The 19,151-nt window shown below is 39.3% G+C and overlaps 2 protein-coding genes across 4 annotated transcripts; one reads left to right on the top strand and one right to left on the bottom strand.

Moving 5' to 3' along the window:
- Positions 1-532: 532 nt before the first annotated feature.
- Positions 533-11,162, bottom strand: rab5ab (RAB5A, member RAS oncogene family, b). Of its 2 annotated transcripts, none has more exons than XM_031728432.2 (6): positions 10,994-11,162; positions 8,899-9,115; positions 7,945-8,096; positions 5,905-6,027; positions 5,567-5,660; positions 533-3,454 (listed from the first exon to the last, which is right to left on the bottom strand). In XM_031728432.2, exons 2-6 carry the CDS (start codon positions 9,062-9,064, stop codon positions 3,339-3,341), a joined length of 651 nt encoding a protein of 216 aa, XP_031584292.1. In that variant the 5' UTR covers positions 9,065-9,115; positions 10,994-11,162; the 3' UTR covers positions 533-3,338. The 2 variants fall into 2 exon arrangements, with proteins under 2 accessions (XP_031584292.1, XP_031584291.1); XM_031728431.2 differs by having other exon boundaries at positions 10,924-11,161.
- Positions 11,163-11,359: 197 nt separating this feature from the next.
- efhb (EF-hand domain family, member B) lies at positions 11,360-18,744 on the top strand. Of its 2 annotated transcripts, none has more exons than XM_031728407.2 (13): positions 11,360-11,665; positions 11,790-11,849; positions 12,100-12,243; positions 13,666-13,843; positions 14,054-14,164; positions 14,281-14,410; positions 14,543-14,620; positions 14,708-14,775; positions 14,879-15,033; positions 15,354-15,561; positions 15,761-15,976; positions 16,330-16,511; positions 18,591-18,744. In XM_031728407.2, the coding sequence occupies exons 1-13, from the start codon at positions 11,603-11,605 to the stop codon at positions 18,735-18,737; spliced, it is 1,740 nt and encodes a 579-aa protein (XP_031584267.2). In that variant the 5' UTR covers positions 11,360-11,602; the 3' UTR covers positions 18,738-18,744. The 2 variants fall into 2 exon arrangements, with proteins under 2 accessions (XP_031584267.2, XP_031584266.2); XM_031728406.2 differs by having other exon boundaries at positions 11,363-11,665; positions 16,327-16,511.
- The last annotated feature ends 407 nt before the right edge of the window (positions 18,745-19,151 follow it).

Here is a 19,151-nt window from a genome sequence, read left to right on the forward strand (position 1 = left end):
ATGAAATAATTTGTATGACAGAGATTTTGATGCTGACCTATACTACAGAATATATAAACCAGAATATGTCATGGAGATTGTTGATTGTTGGTATACTTCTTTAAGCTGCTCCATTTTTAAAAATGAAGCATTAGAAGTGGTTTGTGGGTCACTGGTCACTGCAAAGAAGGAAAATGCACTGCCAAATTCACAGGCATTTTTAACTTGTATAGTAATTATTTATATCCAATCTAAATAATAATAATAACTGCATATTTAGAATAATTATATGAGTAATATGTACAGTATATAAGTGACTTCATAGTGTAGTGGTTTACACATTTACCTAACAAGCAGAAGCTCACTGACTTGATCCTGGGATGAGATGCAAATTCCTTGGAAGGTGTGTCGGGAAGGCCATCAGGACTCTGCCACCTCAAATATGTCACTGCTTGCTGTGCTGGCCTTGTGAATGAGGGAACAGCTGAAAGTACTTTTTAGTATATACAGTCTCTATAAGAAAAATGTATAAAATCAACACAAAATATGAACATCAGTATCAGTAATGTTTATATAGATTTATATATTTGTACACATATGCATGTTGTACTACAAAAACCAAACAAAGCTGACGGCATATGCAAACAAGGAGTCAAATGCTTTTGCCACAGAGGTGTGGACTTTAAATGGTTTAGATAATGCAGAACACTGGTCAGGTCTTCTGACACATCACACATTTGTGTCTCCATAACATCCAGCATTCAGTATCTTAATTTCACAAAATTACCTGCAAAGTTGATATTCTACCCATCATTTTAATCTTGACAGTTTGTGTTTAGTTCTTTTGGCATGCTAGAAAACAATTACCTGGTAATTATACGCATAATGATTTCAAACCTTAACAAACTCTTCTACAATGGGAGGGGTGTAATAGGACCTTTGGTGAGGGGGTGAAGTTTCCAGTCCATCACAGAGAGAAAAATGACGACAATAAACACTTTCACATCCCTACAGGCAATTTCACACCACCAATTACATGGCATGCATGTCTTTGGACTGCAGGAGATGAGCATAAGCCAAAGTGATAGCATCTTGCTTTGGCTTGTATGCAAAAACCAGTAAGTCAGGTACATGTACACAAATCCAAGGAGCAACTCAAGCAAACCCAGTAAGACTCCAAATCTCTGAATCCCTCCAATCCAGTGTCAGTTCTGTTTGACATCAAGCTAAGCTAGGCCAAAGAGGTTATTGTGATTGGTCTGATTTGCCTGTTTACTAGGATTACACAGAACGTTATGAGTTATTAAGTATTTTATATAGATCCAGTCATTTTTGTTGAGATTCCTTATGACTCCATTTGAGATGTGGCCAAAATGGACATTTTGCATCATATACTCACGAGGATATGGGCCTGACATGCAGTGTCAGACTGCTCCTCATATCACAACATGTTCAGAGCAAAAAGCTGTACAACAGACCTCTTTATTGGATTTATTAAGTTGTATTCAGACACTCAAAACTGATCAGCCCATCACTAGTAATGCTGTTTTTACATCATTAAAATTCATTGAGCTGTAAGAGAGACCACCAGTTAGGTTAATTATGCTACTTCCTTATAGCCATAAGGTTAGCAAGTCCAATACAGTCCATCATATAAAATCGAAGGGCAGTCATCAATAATTAAAACATGATCAACACTGTGCAATGCAATAAAAGTTCCTTTCAAACACGACCATGAACCATTTCTGAGAAAAGTAACAAGACACCAGAGAGGGATTTTGTTAATAACACTACATATACCTAAAAAGACCACCACTGCTTAACATTTGACCAGTTTGTGACAAGGTCTAGAATGGAAATAAAAGTAAAAAGAAAAAAATGCAGACCTATAATGAACTGTACAATTGTTCGGAATCTCTAGATAAATTTCCTGGTGAGCTCGCGAGCTCTGCAAGCTGTACTAAAGGAAGAAGACAACATTGCGACATTGCACCCTATAACAACATTAGAGTTTTTCGTTTACCCCCCCCCACCACAGACTCGTGACATGGGGTGATAGTCCAATTTTCTGTTTGTATGCGGTCTGAAATTTTAAAACCACGCCCCTCCTTTCATCTACATTACCCAAACTGATGCAGGTTGACTACTGGCCTGAATGGAAACAGAGCAGATTAGCTAAGCTGAAAGTTTAAACATATCACTAGTCATACGTTCAAGTCTTTGCAAAACACAAAACAGGATGTTCGGCACTCTTACAGTTTCCTGTTGATTTCTCTCTCTACGTCACTCCAATTTTTTACTATGACACTGTGATGACAACATAAGAGCCTTCTTTAGGTCAAATTTTCAAGTCCTCTTTGTTCAAACTCCACATTTTCGGCACCACGAAGGCTTGTTGTTGGGTACGATGTACAGAAATCTGACAAGCGTTGCTCTATACATGGCTGCACATACTGAGGAGTCACATGTGTATAAAGACCGTTTCTTTTTTTTCTTTTTTTTCCTTCTTCTTCTTCTTCATGCTAGAATTTATTCAAACACCAAACAGTACCCATATTTATTTTCCACAGTCTCCCCTAAATGAAGTCTTGGAGGGATGCATCTTCTTGTGTAACAGATGTGAAGAGGGAGGGAAGGGTTGTTGGTTTGCACGATAATCATTTCCTGGCACCACTGAGACACCCAAGTGGCTCACAACAAAGAGTCTGAGAATCCAGGCATCTCAAGATGGGGACAATTTTTTTTTTTTCCAAATAGTGAGCAAAAAAAAAAAAAAAAAAAAAAAAAAAAAAAAAAAAAACCCGAACAAAAAAAAAGATTAACACACGCACACACACACGCACACGCACACACACACACACACACAAATGGGCAACAAGCAGCCGACCCTGCCAAGTGGCAAATGAGGCAACACCTTCTCATCAGAAACTCATGCAAAACATGATCACACGCTCACGGATTTTTCGCTCACTCATCTTTCTTAACCGGGGTTAGTCTTCCAAGTGAATAAGAGATAAAAATGTGTTTTTCTTTTTTTGTCTTTTTTGTCTTTTTTTTTTTCCTTTAGGCGTTGTAGTGATACATGCATCCATTATACTGATATACACTTCTTAAAAAAAGTTTAAAAAAAAAAAAAAAACACAAAAAAAAGGAGAACATCAAAAAAAAAAAAAAATAAAGTATTAGAAATGCAGCTATACAGAGTCTTTTAGCTATTCCAGGGGAGTGAGGTTGAAGTCAGGTCTGACGTCAGAAAGCCAAGAAGCCCGATGTCCAGATGTTGTTCAGGTGAGAAGGAGGGGAGGAGCCAGAAGGAGGAGAGGGCATTTGTGTGGGGAGCATGAGCAGGAAGAGCTGGGTTAGTTAGCGCAGCAGGGGCGGCTGGTGGGCTGAGCCGTCTCTGTCAGGTCCACTCCCCGATTCCGTCCGGTGCTGGCTCCGGTCGCTTGAGGCTCATTCTTGGGTAGTTTCTTTGCTGCAGTGAGAAAGACAGTGAATCAGTAATGCACCTAGAGAAATTTTAGAAAAGCAAAGACCACAACCTGACAGGTGATTACATCAAAAATTGTTTGAAGAGTAACTTCAAATAAACCCATTATTTTTGATATATTTTATATAATACCTAATAATTTTTTCCAGTAGCAAATTTGAGCTTTTAGAGATATATTCGAGATAAAATGACTCTTATGTTCAAGTCCGTTTTGCAATAATGCTGTCACTTTGCTTTTCAGCACGACCTCCTTCTCTGTTTTTGCCCCTCCACAAGAGTCCAAATTCACTTCCCAAAGCAGCGTGTCAGGGTGAAGAAACATTATGAGAAGTCGCTTTGAGATATTAATCAACTTACTAAGCAAATAATATAAGCCCTAAAATGTATTTTTGAAAACCCCTGAAAAGTATCTAGCACTGATTTCTGGCACAGCCTATGTGTCTGTGTGAACAGTTACACCCCAACTGTTGCAACAATGCTAACGTCAGGGCAGGAATGCAGCTAACAGCTCTTACCAGCCATGCAGACATGACTGGTATTGTTTTTACTCGATGAGTCATAGTCTCATCATGGCCACATGTGAAAACCACCTTTGTGCTAGTTCTTACTACAATAGGTCTGTAAGTACTTTGGTGGGTGTTCATTTGTCCAGGGACAGATTTTGTCAACACGACGTCATAACTTGCCATGATCTAGTCATGACACTTTAGAGGAGTGTGGCTAGGATCAAAATGAAGGTTTAGTCGGAAGATGGGTGTGGTCCTACACCTCAGTGGCACCGACGCTCTCACAGCCAAATGATTTTCATTTTTTTCCCCCTTTCTTTTATAAAGACTGATCTGCTTATGGTCTTCTCAAATACTTCCTGATAATAAATTATTTTGCCTATTAAATGTTTAGAATTTCTCACAGGTCAGTGTCATCAGTCCAAACCTCAAAGGTGTTCAGTTTATGGCCAAAAAAGAAAAAAAGAAAGAAAAGGGGAAAAAAAAAGAAAAGAAAAAAATCAAAACAATCAAACGTGAATAAAGGATTCAGTGTTAGTTTGTGGATGCTTACACAGTTATGGCAATGTGTCCATCATCAGTTAAAACATCTGCATGAAAAAGCAAAAAACACTTCCATAGAACTGACAGCAACTAATCAAGACCTTTCGCAATTTAAAAATAACTTGGCAGCGCTCTCTGGTGGACAAACTGTGTACTGCTTCAGTGATTACACCTCAAACTGCATTTTACAGTGCCAGCTGGCACACCATATTCTGCAAGACATTCCACTGAGTAGACTAAATAAATACAAAACTGAACTAAATATAGTTAAGATTTCAGAAGCTGCATCACAGTTCAGACTACATCTCTCAAACAGGATAACTTCCTTCAGCAACATGAAAGCTTAGCCAAGCGCCACCACTCTGAGACCAAAACTATATTCAGATTACAATGTCTGTTCCAATGGAACATTACTCGAGGTTGCCGACAAAGTTTCAACAATCGGGGATAAAGATGGACGACTGAGTGAGCACTATGCAACATATAATTTCAGAACCTGATGGACTGACTGCTATGGACCTAGTTGCAAACATCCTGTGTTACAAGTGTCCACCATTTATCTGTGAATACAAGAGTCATTTAGCAGCTGCTAACGAACCACACAGTTCACTTTAAAACCCGCTGGTTCTTGCTAACACTCTGCAGCGGCTTTTTTTCATTGATCCAGCTCAGTAATGACAGATGATCACCTGCATATAAATACTGCACACACTTATTTAATATTTGCCAGGTTTATGGATTGAAGACAACCGACTGCCCAGTAGTGCATTACGTAGCCTATTATTACACAGCCTGCACTCAAATGCACACTTGGATGAAGGCAGTAAGAGCCTCTTGTGCACTTTATCATACAAATGCACAGCCTAAGATGAATCCTACAATATTATATTTACACAACACGACAGGTGCACAGCCACCATCATTTCCTGTTAGTAAGGATACTTCAGAGACGTTTCAGTGTGCTTAAATACTACAGCTAGTGACTGGCTCTGAAGGTCACGAGCAATATTTCACCTCATATTTGAAGTATTGCGGCGGAGACACTTACCAATGGCCATGAAAATCTCATTCACGTTCATAGAGGTCTTTGCTGATGTTTCCATGAAAAGCAAGCTGTTGTCATCTGCGTATGACTGTGCATCCTGTGAAGGTTACACCAAAATCATTAGTTTTTCATAGTTTGAACTGACAAAGCAAGGAAGCAGCAGAGAAAGCCAAGTAGGCACGTTCCAAGCAGAGGATGTTTTTCTCTCTGCAGATTATTAATAACAATTTTTCCAAGAATTATTTACTGTTAGCTTCAACAAATCCTGCCACAAAGTCTACTTTATTTGACGATGACTTTGCGGCTCTGCTCACATCTTGAAGTTAATTACGAAGACAAACCTGGAAGTCCAGTGCTCTCTTGTTTGCGAGATCAGCCTTGTTCCCAGCCAGGGCTATTACGATATTTGGACTGGCTTGTCTCTGAAGCTCTTTAACCCAATTCTTTGCCCGTACAAATGACTCCTGGAAAACAGATCGGGGAGGGGTAAGTGGAGGGGCTCAGTTAGTGAAAATAGCAATAAGGCCTGTGTGATGGACGATAACAGGGAGACTTTCCCATGATGTCCGATTTGTCTGTCTTTTAAAGGAAGTTCCAGGGGACACAATCATTATACTGATGCTTTTGATGAGATACTACAGTAAAAATCACAGTGTGCAGAGGCTGTACTACGACTTATACAGCACAAAAAACAAATGCTGCATTCAGCCCGATCTCTTTAAAACAGGGGTGTCGAACTCCAGGCCTCGAGGGCCGGTGTCCTGCAGGTTTTAGATCTCACCCTGGGTCAACACACCTGAATCAAATGATTAGTTCATTACCAGCCCTCTGGAGAACTGCAAGACATGTTGAGGAGGTCATTTAGCCATTTAAATCAGCTGAGTTGGATCAAGGACACATCTAAAACTTGCAGGACACCGGCCCTCGAGGCCTGGAGTTCAACACCTGTGCTTTAAAAGATCACCACCTTTAACAATAATAAAGAAATGTCAAAGCGCTTTATAGCTTTCTTTGCTTTGCTTTTATTAAAAGATAAGGGGAACGACATTTCTACTGACTTTGTCACTAAAGTAAAACCTATAGGATAGAATAATGCTGACTTTAAACTCTGCTCTGTTCTATATTCTATTTGACTTGTATTAGCTTTTACACAAGAATGACCCCCACCTATCCAGATACATACAGTAGATGAAAGGAAAAATAATCTCTCTACATCCACATTTTAACCATGCATCCAGAGGCCAGGAAGCAATTCCAATGCAACTTTCAGGTAATATGATATGTACAATAAAACTAGATTAGCTGCTCTCTTACTGGCAGCTGCTTCATTTATTTATCAGTTTGTTTAAAATGCAATGTATCGTGCTTTTCCTTTTTTCTCTCATTGGATATTGTTACGCTGGATCTCCATAGTACACACAGAAATGGACATCGGTGTTTGTGAAAGTAATCCCTGTGAGCCCAAATCTCAGACTTCAGGCTCCTCTCTTTCAGCCACTCTGTTCTACTCTTGGCCCTGTATGTTGTCAGTATTAATCAGCCTTATGGTCACATCAGGCCCACAGCTCTGACTGACCACAAACTCCACCCACCTGCTGTTAGAACATTTTGTTTACAAGGACCGAAAATTGTTTGAGATTCATTTTTTAATTTTCTTTCATATTTTTTGTTAGAATTCTTCCATTTTTAAGGTTAACATCTTCCACCTTATGTCCAACTTTCTGTTAAATTTGGTATTCTGCTTTTGCTTGGCTGTCACAGCACCTTGTAAACTGTGCATTTACAGGTGCTAGACAAATTAAGTTCTTATTGTTAAAGGGTGGAGGAAGCAAGTTAAAAGAGCTTGTCTCAGCTGAGACTAGAGAAGAGCTGAGAGGTTACACCCACTAATGTCCAGCAGAAGGTAAACAAGGAGGATCTGGAAGTATGAATCACACAAAGCTACTCTGAGTTAAGAATAGGCGCATGAAGCTGGAAATTAGCATAATAGGTTCCCTCTGGGCTGTTGAAGCAGACAAACAGTGGAAACAGGACAAATCATTAACCTGCACACGGTCTACATATTAAACAGAGAATAATATGTTCTCTTTGTCATGAAAATATCCTGACATGTAACCCGTCCCTGACAATGCCCCCGGGAGACATCTAAGGTCTAAGCACTGTCTGCAAAACATTGTCTGTTGAGTGATGAGTCATTTCTTAATGTGTCAAGATACCAAAATAAGGTTCTGTTTTTAGCTTAACCACTGCTTAGAAATATTAAGGTGGAAAGCCCCACTACTTCCTCATCTTCGACAACAAAGTTGTTTGAGCTAGCAAAGGTAAATGAAAACAGGTGCGCCAACAGCCACACAGACAGATAAGCCTGGAATCTGACCTACCTCATTTGTAATATCATAGACCACGATGGCTGCCTGTGCACCTCTGTAATACATGGGAGCCAGACTGTGGTAGCGCTCCTGACCGGCCGTGTCCCAGATCTCAAACTTGACTGTTGTGTCGTCCAAACATACCGTCTGAGTCAGGAAGGCAGCTGCAGGGGCACAAAGCAGAGGGACCAGTGACAAGTGGGTCTTTAAATACTGAGCTACACAAAAGTGTTTCAGTCAAGGTGACTTTGGGGATGACATTAAACATCCAAAATCAAAATGGGTGTGATTTGCTCAAAGGCACTTTTTAAACGACGTGTTAAACTTTAGTTAGAAACCTCTGCTCCGTTTTAACTGAAATGAGAACTGTGAATAATACTTAAATGTTGTTTTTACCCAGTCAACTAATGCCAGCAGACCACTGACTGTAAAGGACTTTTTTTTTATCTTAGTACACAGCCTAGGACGCAGACTAGTAGTGGTGGAATGGCAGGAATCTGATTTGATTATTTTCAGTAGTGAGTACAGTAAAGGTGTCACCTAGCACTGAGGGTGACATTATCAAGATAACCAAAACCTAGTAGCCTAATGGACCAAATTATTTGCTTAGCTGCCTGTTCTTATAAGGCATTTTTATATTGACAATTCCTCACATTCCCCCTTTTCCCAACTGAATCTCATATTGGCTACATGCTCTTTTGAGGAGTTCCAGTTTCTCCTGGTGATATTTTCTCGGTTTCACTCCAACACACCGTGTTGATTCTATTGCCTTACTTTTTAAATGAACTTTGTGCTCTGGGACTATGACTCTTAGTACAGCTAACTGCATGTAGCCGTTATGTTGTCTAGCGTAACATTTAGTATATATTCCATTATGTGGTTTACTGGAAGTCTCAGAGATGGCCTGTTCACAGAGCAAAAACAAACACGCCAACACTGACTTATGATGACGTAAGGACTACGTACCTCCGATTGTGCTCTCTTGGAATTCATGAAACTGACCCTTAACGAAACGAAGTACAAGACTGGACTTTCCCACCGCGGACTCTCCTAAAAGCACCAGTTTGAACTGGCAAATCTTGTTGCCTGCGTTTGGCCCATTGGGTCGCGTGGCTCCGCCTCTACTTGCCATGTCACACTGTCTGGTCTCGTCCCCGGGATGTGAAAAACTGTAGAAAAACACCTGAGCAGGAGAAAGAAAATAAAGCAAGGTGTCACTATAAAAGAAGATCTTTATGTACTGATACAAAAATTAAAGATAATAAGAATTTATGTAGTAATTTTGCCTTTGCAAAACATTTAGTCCCTGCAACAACCAAGAGCCAGTTCAGGGTTTTTCCTGTATTTAATACATTTTGGTAGCCTCCAGAGATTTTGTCCTCTCCCCAAAGTAAAATAAAAGAAACAAAAAAAGAAAAAGGGAAATGGATCCCCCTGGTTAAGTAAGGTAACACGCTCATTTTATCAATATACAGACCAACTGTCAACCCTAAAAGGCAGATTGTGAACCAGGAAAAACCCTGCAATTGATCAGTGTTTTAAATTATTCAGCTTTAGCCTTTGGTTAATGACCCACACCACTATTCCTAAATCTAAAAATAAAGCTTTTAACAACTCTTCATAAAAAGCTCCTGGAAACTACTTTTTTAAATGCATAGATCTGCATATAGAGCTGCGTATCAGGGCAATTGATATTTAATCTTTTAAATTTTATAATGTTGTTTTAACTATATTTCTTTTAAAATAAGAAGTCCAAATCCAAAGGTAAAATGTCACGGCTAATGCCATGAACATGAATGGAAACTTACTCTAGTTTGGTACAAATTGACACATTACACATAGTTTCAAATTACCGGACTCTCATTCAGCTACAAACATTAGTTGGATGTCAGCGATAGTAACAAGCAGCAATAACAGATTTAAAGAGAGAGAGAGAGAAAACTTTGCTTGACAGCATGTTCAAGGTTTCGGAAACTGATGTCATACATATATTTAAACTTGTGCCTCTAACGTACTTACCCTGTACCAGTTCAACAACAATTACAAATGGCAAGTTCAACTACTGTTCTGGCAGTGAAAACCCCAACACTCACACACAAACAACGTGTGTGTGTGTGCGTGTGTGACTTCAACTACGTGAGGCAGACAGTTAGAAAGAGGATTATGGCACCAGTCTGGACACATGTGTGGGGAAAAGTATTTGAGTTAATTTGGTGGTTTTGTTGTTTGGTCTTTCATGATTTTGTAGTCAAACAAACAACAGCCACAACAACAGATTAGCTCTGTAACTTAGACATTAACCATTTCCACCATCAAACTAAACACAGAACATCGCTCCAAAAATAATTGCTGTCAACTTCGAGCGTCGAAATCGCGTTACGACACAGAGATCAGCACAAATAACCTGTTGTGTTGTTGCCGAGTGGATCGTTTTAGTTGGTAGCAACTGCTAGCGTTAGCAACATAGCTAGCTCCTAAGTTCAAAATGCCTAGTCCAAAACCTAATCTGCGTTTGTTATGAAGCATGATTTCGCTTGTGTAACGCTGGTGTCAGTGCGGGTAGCAGCATACCAATCAAGCTTACACGCACTAAATATGACACTTACATAAGGTCTGAAAATGCTCAAACTCAGATGATGGAGGTTTGGGTGTGTACAGCTAGTGACACCTAGCTAACGTTAGCTCCATGACGGTGAATTAGTGAAGTAGCTTATCAAGCAGCGTTTGGGAGAGGACTGCAGTTGTTTGTGATAGTAAAAGTGGATTAATGCTAACGTGTCGGTGATCTGAACGTGACAGTACCTCCAGATTTATCAGCAGAACAACGTTAACTAGGCTAAGTTGTACGGCCCTTCCAGTGTCGGCTAGCTAATGTTAGCTAGCCAAATAATAGGTACTGGGCAGGCTAACGTTGTTCAGCTGCGGCCGCATCGGGAGGAGCCCTCCGGATAGCCTACAGCTAGTCAGCTAAAGCTAATATTAGCTACTTACCTATCAAAAACAGGAGCGTAGTTAATGTTAAAGGTATCTCCAGGACAGTATTTGCAGTACTTCAACGTACGTTCACAGTGTGTCGAGTATCCAACCAGCTGCTGTAACGTTAGATTTCATAAGGCTCTGCGGTCTCGCTCTCCCAGTTCTTTCAACTTCCCTTTTCGCATTGTACGAAGGATGATGACAGATCGTATGACTGGAATTCACAATCCGCCTGCGTATCAGGATGGCCAACCAATCACACGCCAGGATTTATACCAAATTTATTGAAATATGTCTGTCTCCAAAATAACAAAAGAGAGCATTTACATTTATTTTATTTTATTTTTATCTTTAAGCTAGTGAGCTAAAAACAGGGATTTCGGTTCAAGGTTAATGTCACTGAGTCAAAGCAATAAATACATAAGACATCGTGTTTTATTTTGGACAAGTTAGTCATTCACATGGTGTCCCTATTAGTTTTCACAATCTTTGATTCCCTTGAAAGGTATTTTAAACCAAACTAGAGTTTTAAGTTGAATTGCTGAGTTATGTTGCTATAGGCAACGGTACTTAAACAGGTGCACAGTTCAGTGTCCGAGCACAACATAAACCCGTTTGGCCTTAAAAACGTCCCATACTTACTTAGAGACAAACTTTACAGACAAACGTTACAAAGGCTGCTTCTAAATTCATTATGACTGACATTAACACGTCTAGCGAAGTGAAATGTAGCGACAGAATCCGAAATATACCGAAGGTAAGTCTATTTTAAGATAGCTTATCCTGTGCTATCGTACTGCTATTGTATTGCCGAAGTTGTAGTAAAATAGACCTTTATTTCTCTAATATAAACATACTGGACTTTTTTTTCTATAATGCAGGCTGGGAAACTAATACCTACAGGAGACAGTGTGAAAATCTGTTTACGAGAAGTGGAAAGAGTGAGTTCATTGTTGTGTGTTGAGACATGGCGCTCAGAGCATCCGGAAGTGGGGATAATTGTGGGACAATGATGGTAAAAGTACAAGTTCCAAGTGAAAAAACCCCCTGAAAAATCACTTGAAGCGCTTTAGACATCTATTATCTCAACTTAAAACATTTGTTTTGCCTCTGTTGGGATTATCAATCTGAGGGTTTTTTATAGACAAAATGTGTGAAATTATGGGTTAACTCTTTCCCTGCAATTATCAGCCCACGACTCCACCGGTGGTGAGGAAATTCCGCAATAGCAACCAGCCCGGACCAGGAACTATCAGAGTCCACACAGGGAAGGCAAATGACCCAGATGTTGCCAGCACTCTTGTTCATGGTGTCATCACCAAAGCACCCCTCACTGTGAGTATGAGCTTCCTGGAATTGTTAAAGGGACAACAGGGAAGGTTATTAACTACACTGAATTTGGTAGGGTGATATTTTGTGTAGATCAGGACCAATGACAAATGTATTACTCTGTTTGGTAATGGATTTCAGGGTCATATAACTTAAATGGAATTGACACGATAAATGAAATGGTATTTATATAGTGCAGAAAATTAATTATTATTTATTTATTTAGTTTATACTGCTGTACATCTTTGAATTAATACAGTACTACAATTTCCTTTCACTATTTTACAAAGTATGACTGTGCAATCACAATAAAAAGTTACACTTAAACTAAAACTAGTGCTTTTCTGTTACTACAAATAATATCCTGTATGTAACTCTGTACAACTGTACTGTTGTTTAAGTAGGACTCTGACTTTTACGTAAGTGATTTAAGTATGGAAGTAAGTAAGTCTCACCACCTTACACTCGATGAAGTAGTAATAGATTTCATTTCAAGATTGGGAGGATGCTCATATGTGAATTTTTACCTTTTGTACATCAATTTATGATAAAAAATGTCAAAAACATTGACAAAAGTTCAAACTGTCCTGGATTAAAATACAGTGAGGCCCTTATTTATTCTGTTTTTGTTATCCCTGTTAAGCCTGTGTTCAAATGTGTATGATTTACTTTTGTTTGATGCTAATCATGAAGAGTACAGAGTGCAGATATCAGATATAAGGCTACTTTTGTGCACATTCAAAATGCACACATACAGTATCTGTGTTTTGGGATGCTCTTTTGGACTTGAGCACATATCAACTGAGATTGATAATGACCGACAAACTATAAGGGACAGACATTATTAATTTAGGATTACTTAGAAAACGATCAACAACACTTGAAAAAGCACTGGCTCACAACTTACTGGCTTTGTGGTAGAATGAAAAGGCCTAATATTGGACCTTCTCTTCCATTTTCCTTCTTTTCTAACCTGCCTGTGTGCACATGGCACTAGAGGTGAAGCGGTGCAGTATTTGTACGTTTGTACATTGCGGCATAATCATGTTTACCTTAGAAGATTTAGGGGTTGAATGCACTAGTCATTCATAATCATGTAATGGAAGTAAAAACGACCTACCCCTGTCAGAGGCATTTACTGTACTGTGGTATTATAGTGGTTTCCCTAAGTAAGTCATTTGCTTTTTTCAGGATTTTATGATACCCCTCAAATTGAATTTTCCTATGAAGCTGACATTGATGATGGTTTTTATATTTGCTTTCTGGAGTTTTCTATGCATTCACATCTGTTTTGTGATGTCACCGTGTTTGGAAGCCGGCGTACAATTAATTTATGGCACAATGTTGCTTTGAGTAGAAAATTTAAAGTATACACTGACACATTTAGAATACTGACCGACAATAATTGTTTTTACATGGTTCCTACAGGGTGAAAGGTTGCTAAATCCTTCCCCAAAGACCGTGTTCCAGCAGAAGTTACAAGAACTTAGTGAATCTGTATATGCCTCAAATAAGAAGGCTCCTCTGGGCAGATCATGTGGCCAACGTTCTGAACTCCCCCCACTGTGTAATGAGAAAACTACATTTGGTGTAAAAATAGTGAAAGGTATGTATTTGTATTTGTAACATTAAATAAGTCAAAAGCTAATAAAACAACACGAAAATTGGTTGAAGTTTGTAATGGTTGTGTGCTGTCATTGAAATCTTTTTAAAACTTTTACATTTTTTGTTTTACATTCTAAATTTTCTTATATATTTTCTCATATTTCTTTATATTTCTTATATTTTCTGAATATCTCCCATTGTTTTCATCAAGGTTTGGGTGTGCGTGAGATTATTAACCCTGCAAAAACAGCACAGGAGGTAAAGAGGGAAGCTGAGGTGGCACATGATGCTTACATCCGTAGCCATAATTCCTATTTTGTTGGTAAGAATGAAGAAAATCATACTATTGATGCTGTCTTTACTCTTTCTACCAACAGTCTATTTCTGAATTTAATTTCATCATTTTTACCACAGTGTAATTATTTTACTTCATTCCAGGTGAACAAATTAATAGAAAGTATGACTGGACTCATTACAGTAAAGATAGCAGGTTTGGGATCCTCACACCTCATTTCAACGATGGCCGTAATCTTGGCAAAACTCTTCACTGGCTGGGGGAATCACAGAAGTAAGCACCGAAATAAAGTTGCCATCCAGGAAATTCTTTTGTTTTTAATTTACTTAACACTGCGTATCTGCTCATTGTCCTTCTAATTTAAAAAATGAAAGCCAACTTGAATTGTTCTTATTTTTTTCTTAGGTTTTACAATCCAGCTGCTTGGAAGAGATCTGGGAACAGAGACAAGATAGCACAACAAATGGGCAAAACCATCGTCATGTACATTGTTTTTTACTGCCTGCAGTGAAACATATGAGACCTCTAATTATCTCACTAAGGTTTTATTTAATTTTCCCATTTTTTTAGGAGAGAAAAAATGTTGCCTGTTCCGCCTGATCACACGTTTGGAATGGTCTTACCACCGGATGATTTTGGTAAATTTTGTATAAAAATGTTGTCCCCCTTTACATACGGGAATATGTGGTGTATCCTTAGAAAAGCTTTTTTAGTTGAAGGCAACAAATATTTCCTTTGCAGGCATTGGAGAGCTGATCTACTCCACAGATCCACGGCAGTACACGAGAGGCCCAGACAGACAGCGCACCCTGGTGAATGCAGTGAGGCATCACCTCAAGAAGGTCAACTTTGAAAACTTCCCCTCCTTGCTAAAGGCATTCAGACATTATGACAAGGTATGAATGGACTCACAACAGGTTGCCAACTTGTGTTTGATAAGTCAAAGTGCTGGTAATGAGGAAGTCAAGCTGTTGGGTTTAAGAAAAAGCCAGTGATGTGTGACTCTGTGGTAAGATGATTTTTAAAGTAATAAGGCTTCTGTAATTCTCATTTTGCTGACTTGTGTCACACTTATAAACATATGCTCGAGTCATCACAGGTTGTTATTTATGAAACTTGAAACCAGTACCAAATATTTTGCCCATTGCCTACAGATTCTACATGTTCAAAATGTGTTTATAGGGATTATGAACCTGTTTTTTATGTTATTTACCAGAAAGGAAAGGGGATGATTGACAAAGAGGACCTGCGGGCAGTGTGCCATCAGTTTCAGCTGAATGTCAGTGAGTCGGTCCTGGATGACGTGATGGACTACTGTGACACAGACAAGGACGGGCTTATCAACTTTCTGGAGTTTGCCAACTTTCTCAACTGGAAGGACAAGATGCCCATCAACAGTCGAGAGCAGTGCATTATTACAAATGGTAAGAAGAAGGCAATTTAATCTATCAGTTTATTTTATGCTTCTTCACAGAACTAAAATTGCACTGATACCACCGACAATAAGAAATGCCAAAAGCCTACAGATTTAAGCCGTGTTTACAGTTTACATTTTTACAATTTGGTCTCTGTTACATATGAGGACTAATTATTAGTAATATTTCCTGATTAATTTATCTGCAGAGCGTCAAACCAGCTCAGCTCCAGGTAACATAGAAAGAGTGACAGCACAGCTTCCTGCCTGTCGGGCCTTGATTGAGCCTGAGGAATTGGAGCCTGTTGAGCCAGGCAGCTCACTGAAAACTGTTAGAAGCCTTAGGCAGACAAGGGCAGCCCCAGACCACTTCAGAACTACCTCCTCCCTCATCGGGGCTGCAGGTGCTGGTCGTTTCCCATCAGGTAAGTCAGGAGACTTTAAGCTGACAAATATGTTTTGCACTATTAAAGCTGCCTCTCGCTTTGGACAAGATTAAGGAAGGAATATACCAGGAATCCACTGTCATTCACTTCTTCTTAAACACACATCTTCCTCATGACACAGTTCAAATCACTGTCGTACTAACTTATCAAAACCAGCCATTTTTAATAAAATCTACTGTGCGTATACTGTGTGTCTTTTGCAGCACTTAATACATGAGATATTTTACATTGTGCATATTTGAAAACTTCCTTTTGTATTTTAGAAATGTTTTACATGGTTTGCTTACTTTTCACTCCCTTCCTTGTACATCATCTGGTCTCTCTTTAAGTAGATGGACGTACGTACGGGATCCCATCTGTGCGCTCAGATCTTCCAGCTCCTCGCATTAAAAGAGTCGGTGACAAAAACAATTATGGCGATACGTCCACAGCTGCAGATCTTCTACATCCATCAGTTCATGCCCTGCAAGGTGTTTATGAGGAGCATTTCTTCTGTCCTCGCAGCAAGGAGGAGGTACAGCCTATAGATGAGACTGGGGTGGCACTGTCTGTATTTTAAATCTCACCATTTTATTATTTGTATGAAAAAGAACATTATTATTATCAGTAGTAGTAGTAGGAGTAGTATTTGCCAGTAAAAGATTTTACTTTTTTTTTTTTGACAGAGAGGAAAATTGCAAGTTATTACAGCATTGTGTTTCTGAAGATAGGATAAGATAAGTGAGATAAGTGATGCCTCTGTTAAAAAGTTATTACACTGCAGGTCTGTTGATGCACAACAGTGGGGTCTGTTCCATAAAATAGACACCACTGATCTGGGTAATCTGCATTAAAGTCTGGCCCATGTAATGTATCTGCCTAAGAAAGGCTTATGTTTGAGTTTTTCTTTTTCTTTTTTTAAAACTTAGTTCAGAATCTTTGCTGGCAGTAAGTCAAACTCATTTCTGGTGGTTGCTGAACTCTGGCCTCTGCCAGTGCTGCCTTTTGTCACCAATTCTGTTCATAGTTTTTAAGATCTGCAAATAGCCAGGTGGTGGATGGTCTCCACTTTGGTGGCCTCAGCAATTCACCTTTACTTTTGCAGATGATGTGGTTCTGTTGGCTTTATCAGGTAGTGACCTCCAGCTTAGACTGGAGCAGTTTACGGCTGAGTGTTAAATGGTTGGAATGGGAATCAGCGCGTCCAACTCGGAGACCATGGTTTACAGCTAGAAAGGGGTGGAGTACCCTCCGGCCTCCGGAGACGAGTTGCTGCCCCAACTGGAGGAGTTTAAGTATCTTGTGTTCTTGTCAATGAGTGAGGGGAGAGTGGAGCGTGAGATAGACAAACAGATTGGTACAGTTTCTGCAGCCCCAATCTGTTGTGGCGAAGAGAAAGCTGGGTGAACCTGTCGATTTATTAGTCAGTCTACGTTTCCACCGACACTTATATCATACACGCAGATACAAGTGGTGGAACTGAGTTTCCGTATAAGGATCGCTGGGATCTCCCTTTGGGATAGGAGCTTGGTTATTCAAGTGGGACTGGAAGTAGAGCTGCTTCTTCTTCATAACGAAAAGAGCCAGCTGAGGAGGTTCTAGGAGATCTTCTATGAAAGATGTTTCAGGCATGTGCTACTGGAGGGAGGCCTTGGGGCAGACTGAGGATTTGCTGGAGAGATTTCATGTCTTGGCTGGCTTAGGAATGACTTGGTGTCCCCCCAGTGGTGGAAGAATTACATGCATAAATACGTCTAAATGTGAATTACTGAAGGTGTAGAAATACAGTATAAAATGCAAATGAAATGGTGAAAGTAATCAGGAGTCCTACCAGAGAGCTAAAAAATAAAGTCAGAACAGAAGTACCAGAAAGTGCAGTTCCTCTAAGACCACTTAAGGCTGGCTTCAGAAGTGGGTCAGCTCCTCTAGAATCTCATGTTTAAAGTAGAGCAGATATAAACCATTTTGGTGTCCACAGCTAATTTCCCCCTTCATTAGAACATTTTTAAAAATAACTAGTTTAAACTGTAAACGCCAAATGTAGGAATAATTAAGTGCATGGCTGCTCTGAGTGTCATGTAGGTGCCAAAACACTCTAACCTCAATTAATTCAAGTTACTGAACTGTATCTTTCAAATATATTTGCATTAATAGACTGTCCAAGAGGTGTGTACTCATGATTTTTCAGTTAAATTGAAGTAAGAATTTTTATGTTAGCACTAATTAACAATCCGTATATGCAGCTTTCTAAATCAGGTTGGTAGCATTAGCTAATAGCGTAGCCCCCCCCCCTCATCCAATTAAGAGCCATTCTGGTTCCAAACACATAACCAAAGATTCAACAAACAAAATACCAACCCCAATCCGTCAAAGTTACAGTCTATAGTCCAGTCCAGTGTTTTATACATATTATGGTCTTTCTGTTATCAGTCTGCCAGATTTAAAAATATTTTACCATAGAGAGTTGGGGGCTGCCAGACTCCATTTATGAAAAAATAACAGAGCCATGACAGTGATGAATAAGAAATGGCAGAAAAACAGTGTGCCTGAGCAGCTTCACTAGTTGACTTCATTGCTTGAATCTTTCTTACTGTTACTGACATATTTCTTACAGATTGCAACGATCTTCAGGAATGCTGGTGTGAATATTTCTGAGGAGACGTTTGAGGAAGCCTGGAAACTCGCGTCAATGAAGCAAGCAACCAGGGAGGTTTGTGTGGAGAATTTCCGCAACGTTCTCAGGGAAATAAAAGCAATGTAATACTGAAGGGTTTTTTAATTTTCCTCATCCCTAGAAGTTTTTCCTTCTCACAAAAATGTGTTTTAGTTTGTTAGGAAAGCTTTTTTAGACCACGATTCTCATAATTCTCACAGCTTATTGTCAGCTAAAGTCTTTTTTAAGAGCAGGATAGAACGCTGTTTGCATTTCATCTGTCTTTGCAACAGAGAAACTTGCAGTGCATATGCTGTGTAAATGATTTCAGAGTCAGCTATGAAATATCTGCATTAACATGAAAACATTCCAGAGCGAATGAGTTAAATTTGAATCCTTTCTGTGCTGATACAGTCTTTAACAAAACGAAAACTACTGCTGATGAAAACTGCATCCTCTACACAATTACTTGTGTCATATATTTTATGGATAAAGATCTTCCCTGGATTAAAATTAAAATGT

Source organism: Oreochromis aureus, linkage group 11 (assembly GCF_013358895.1).
Source record: "Oreochromis aureus strain Israel breed Guangdong linkage group 11, ZZ_aureus, whole genome shotgun sequence".
NCBI classification, from domain to species: Eukaryota; Metazoa; Chordata; class Actinopteri; order Cichliformes; family Cichlidae; genus Oreochromis; species Oreochromis aureus.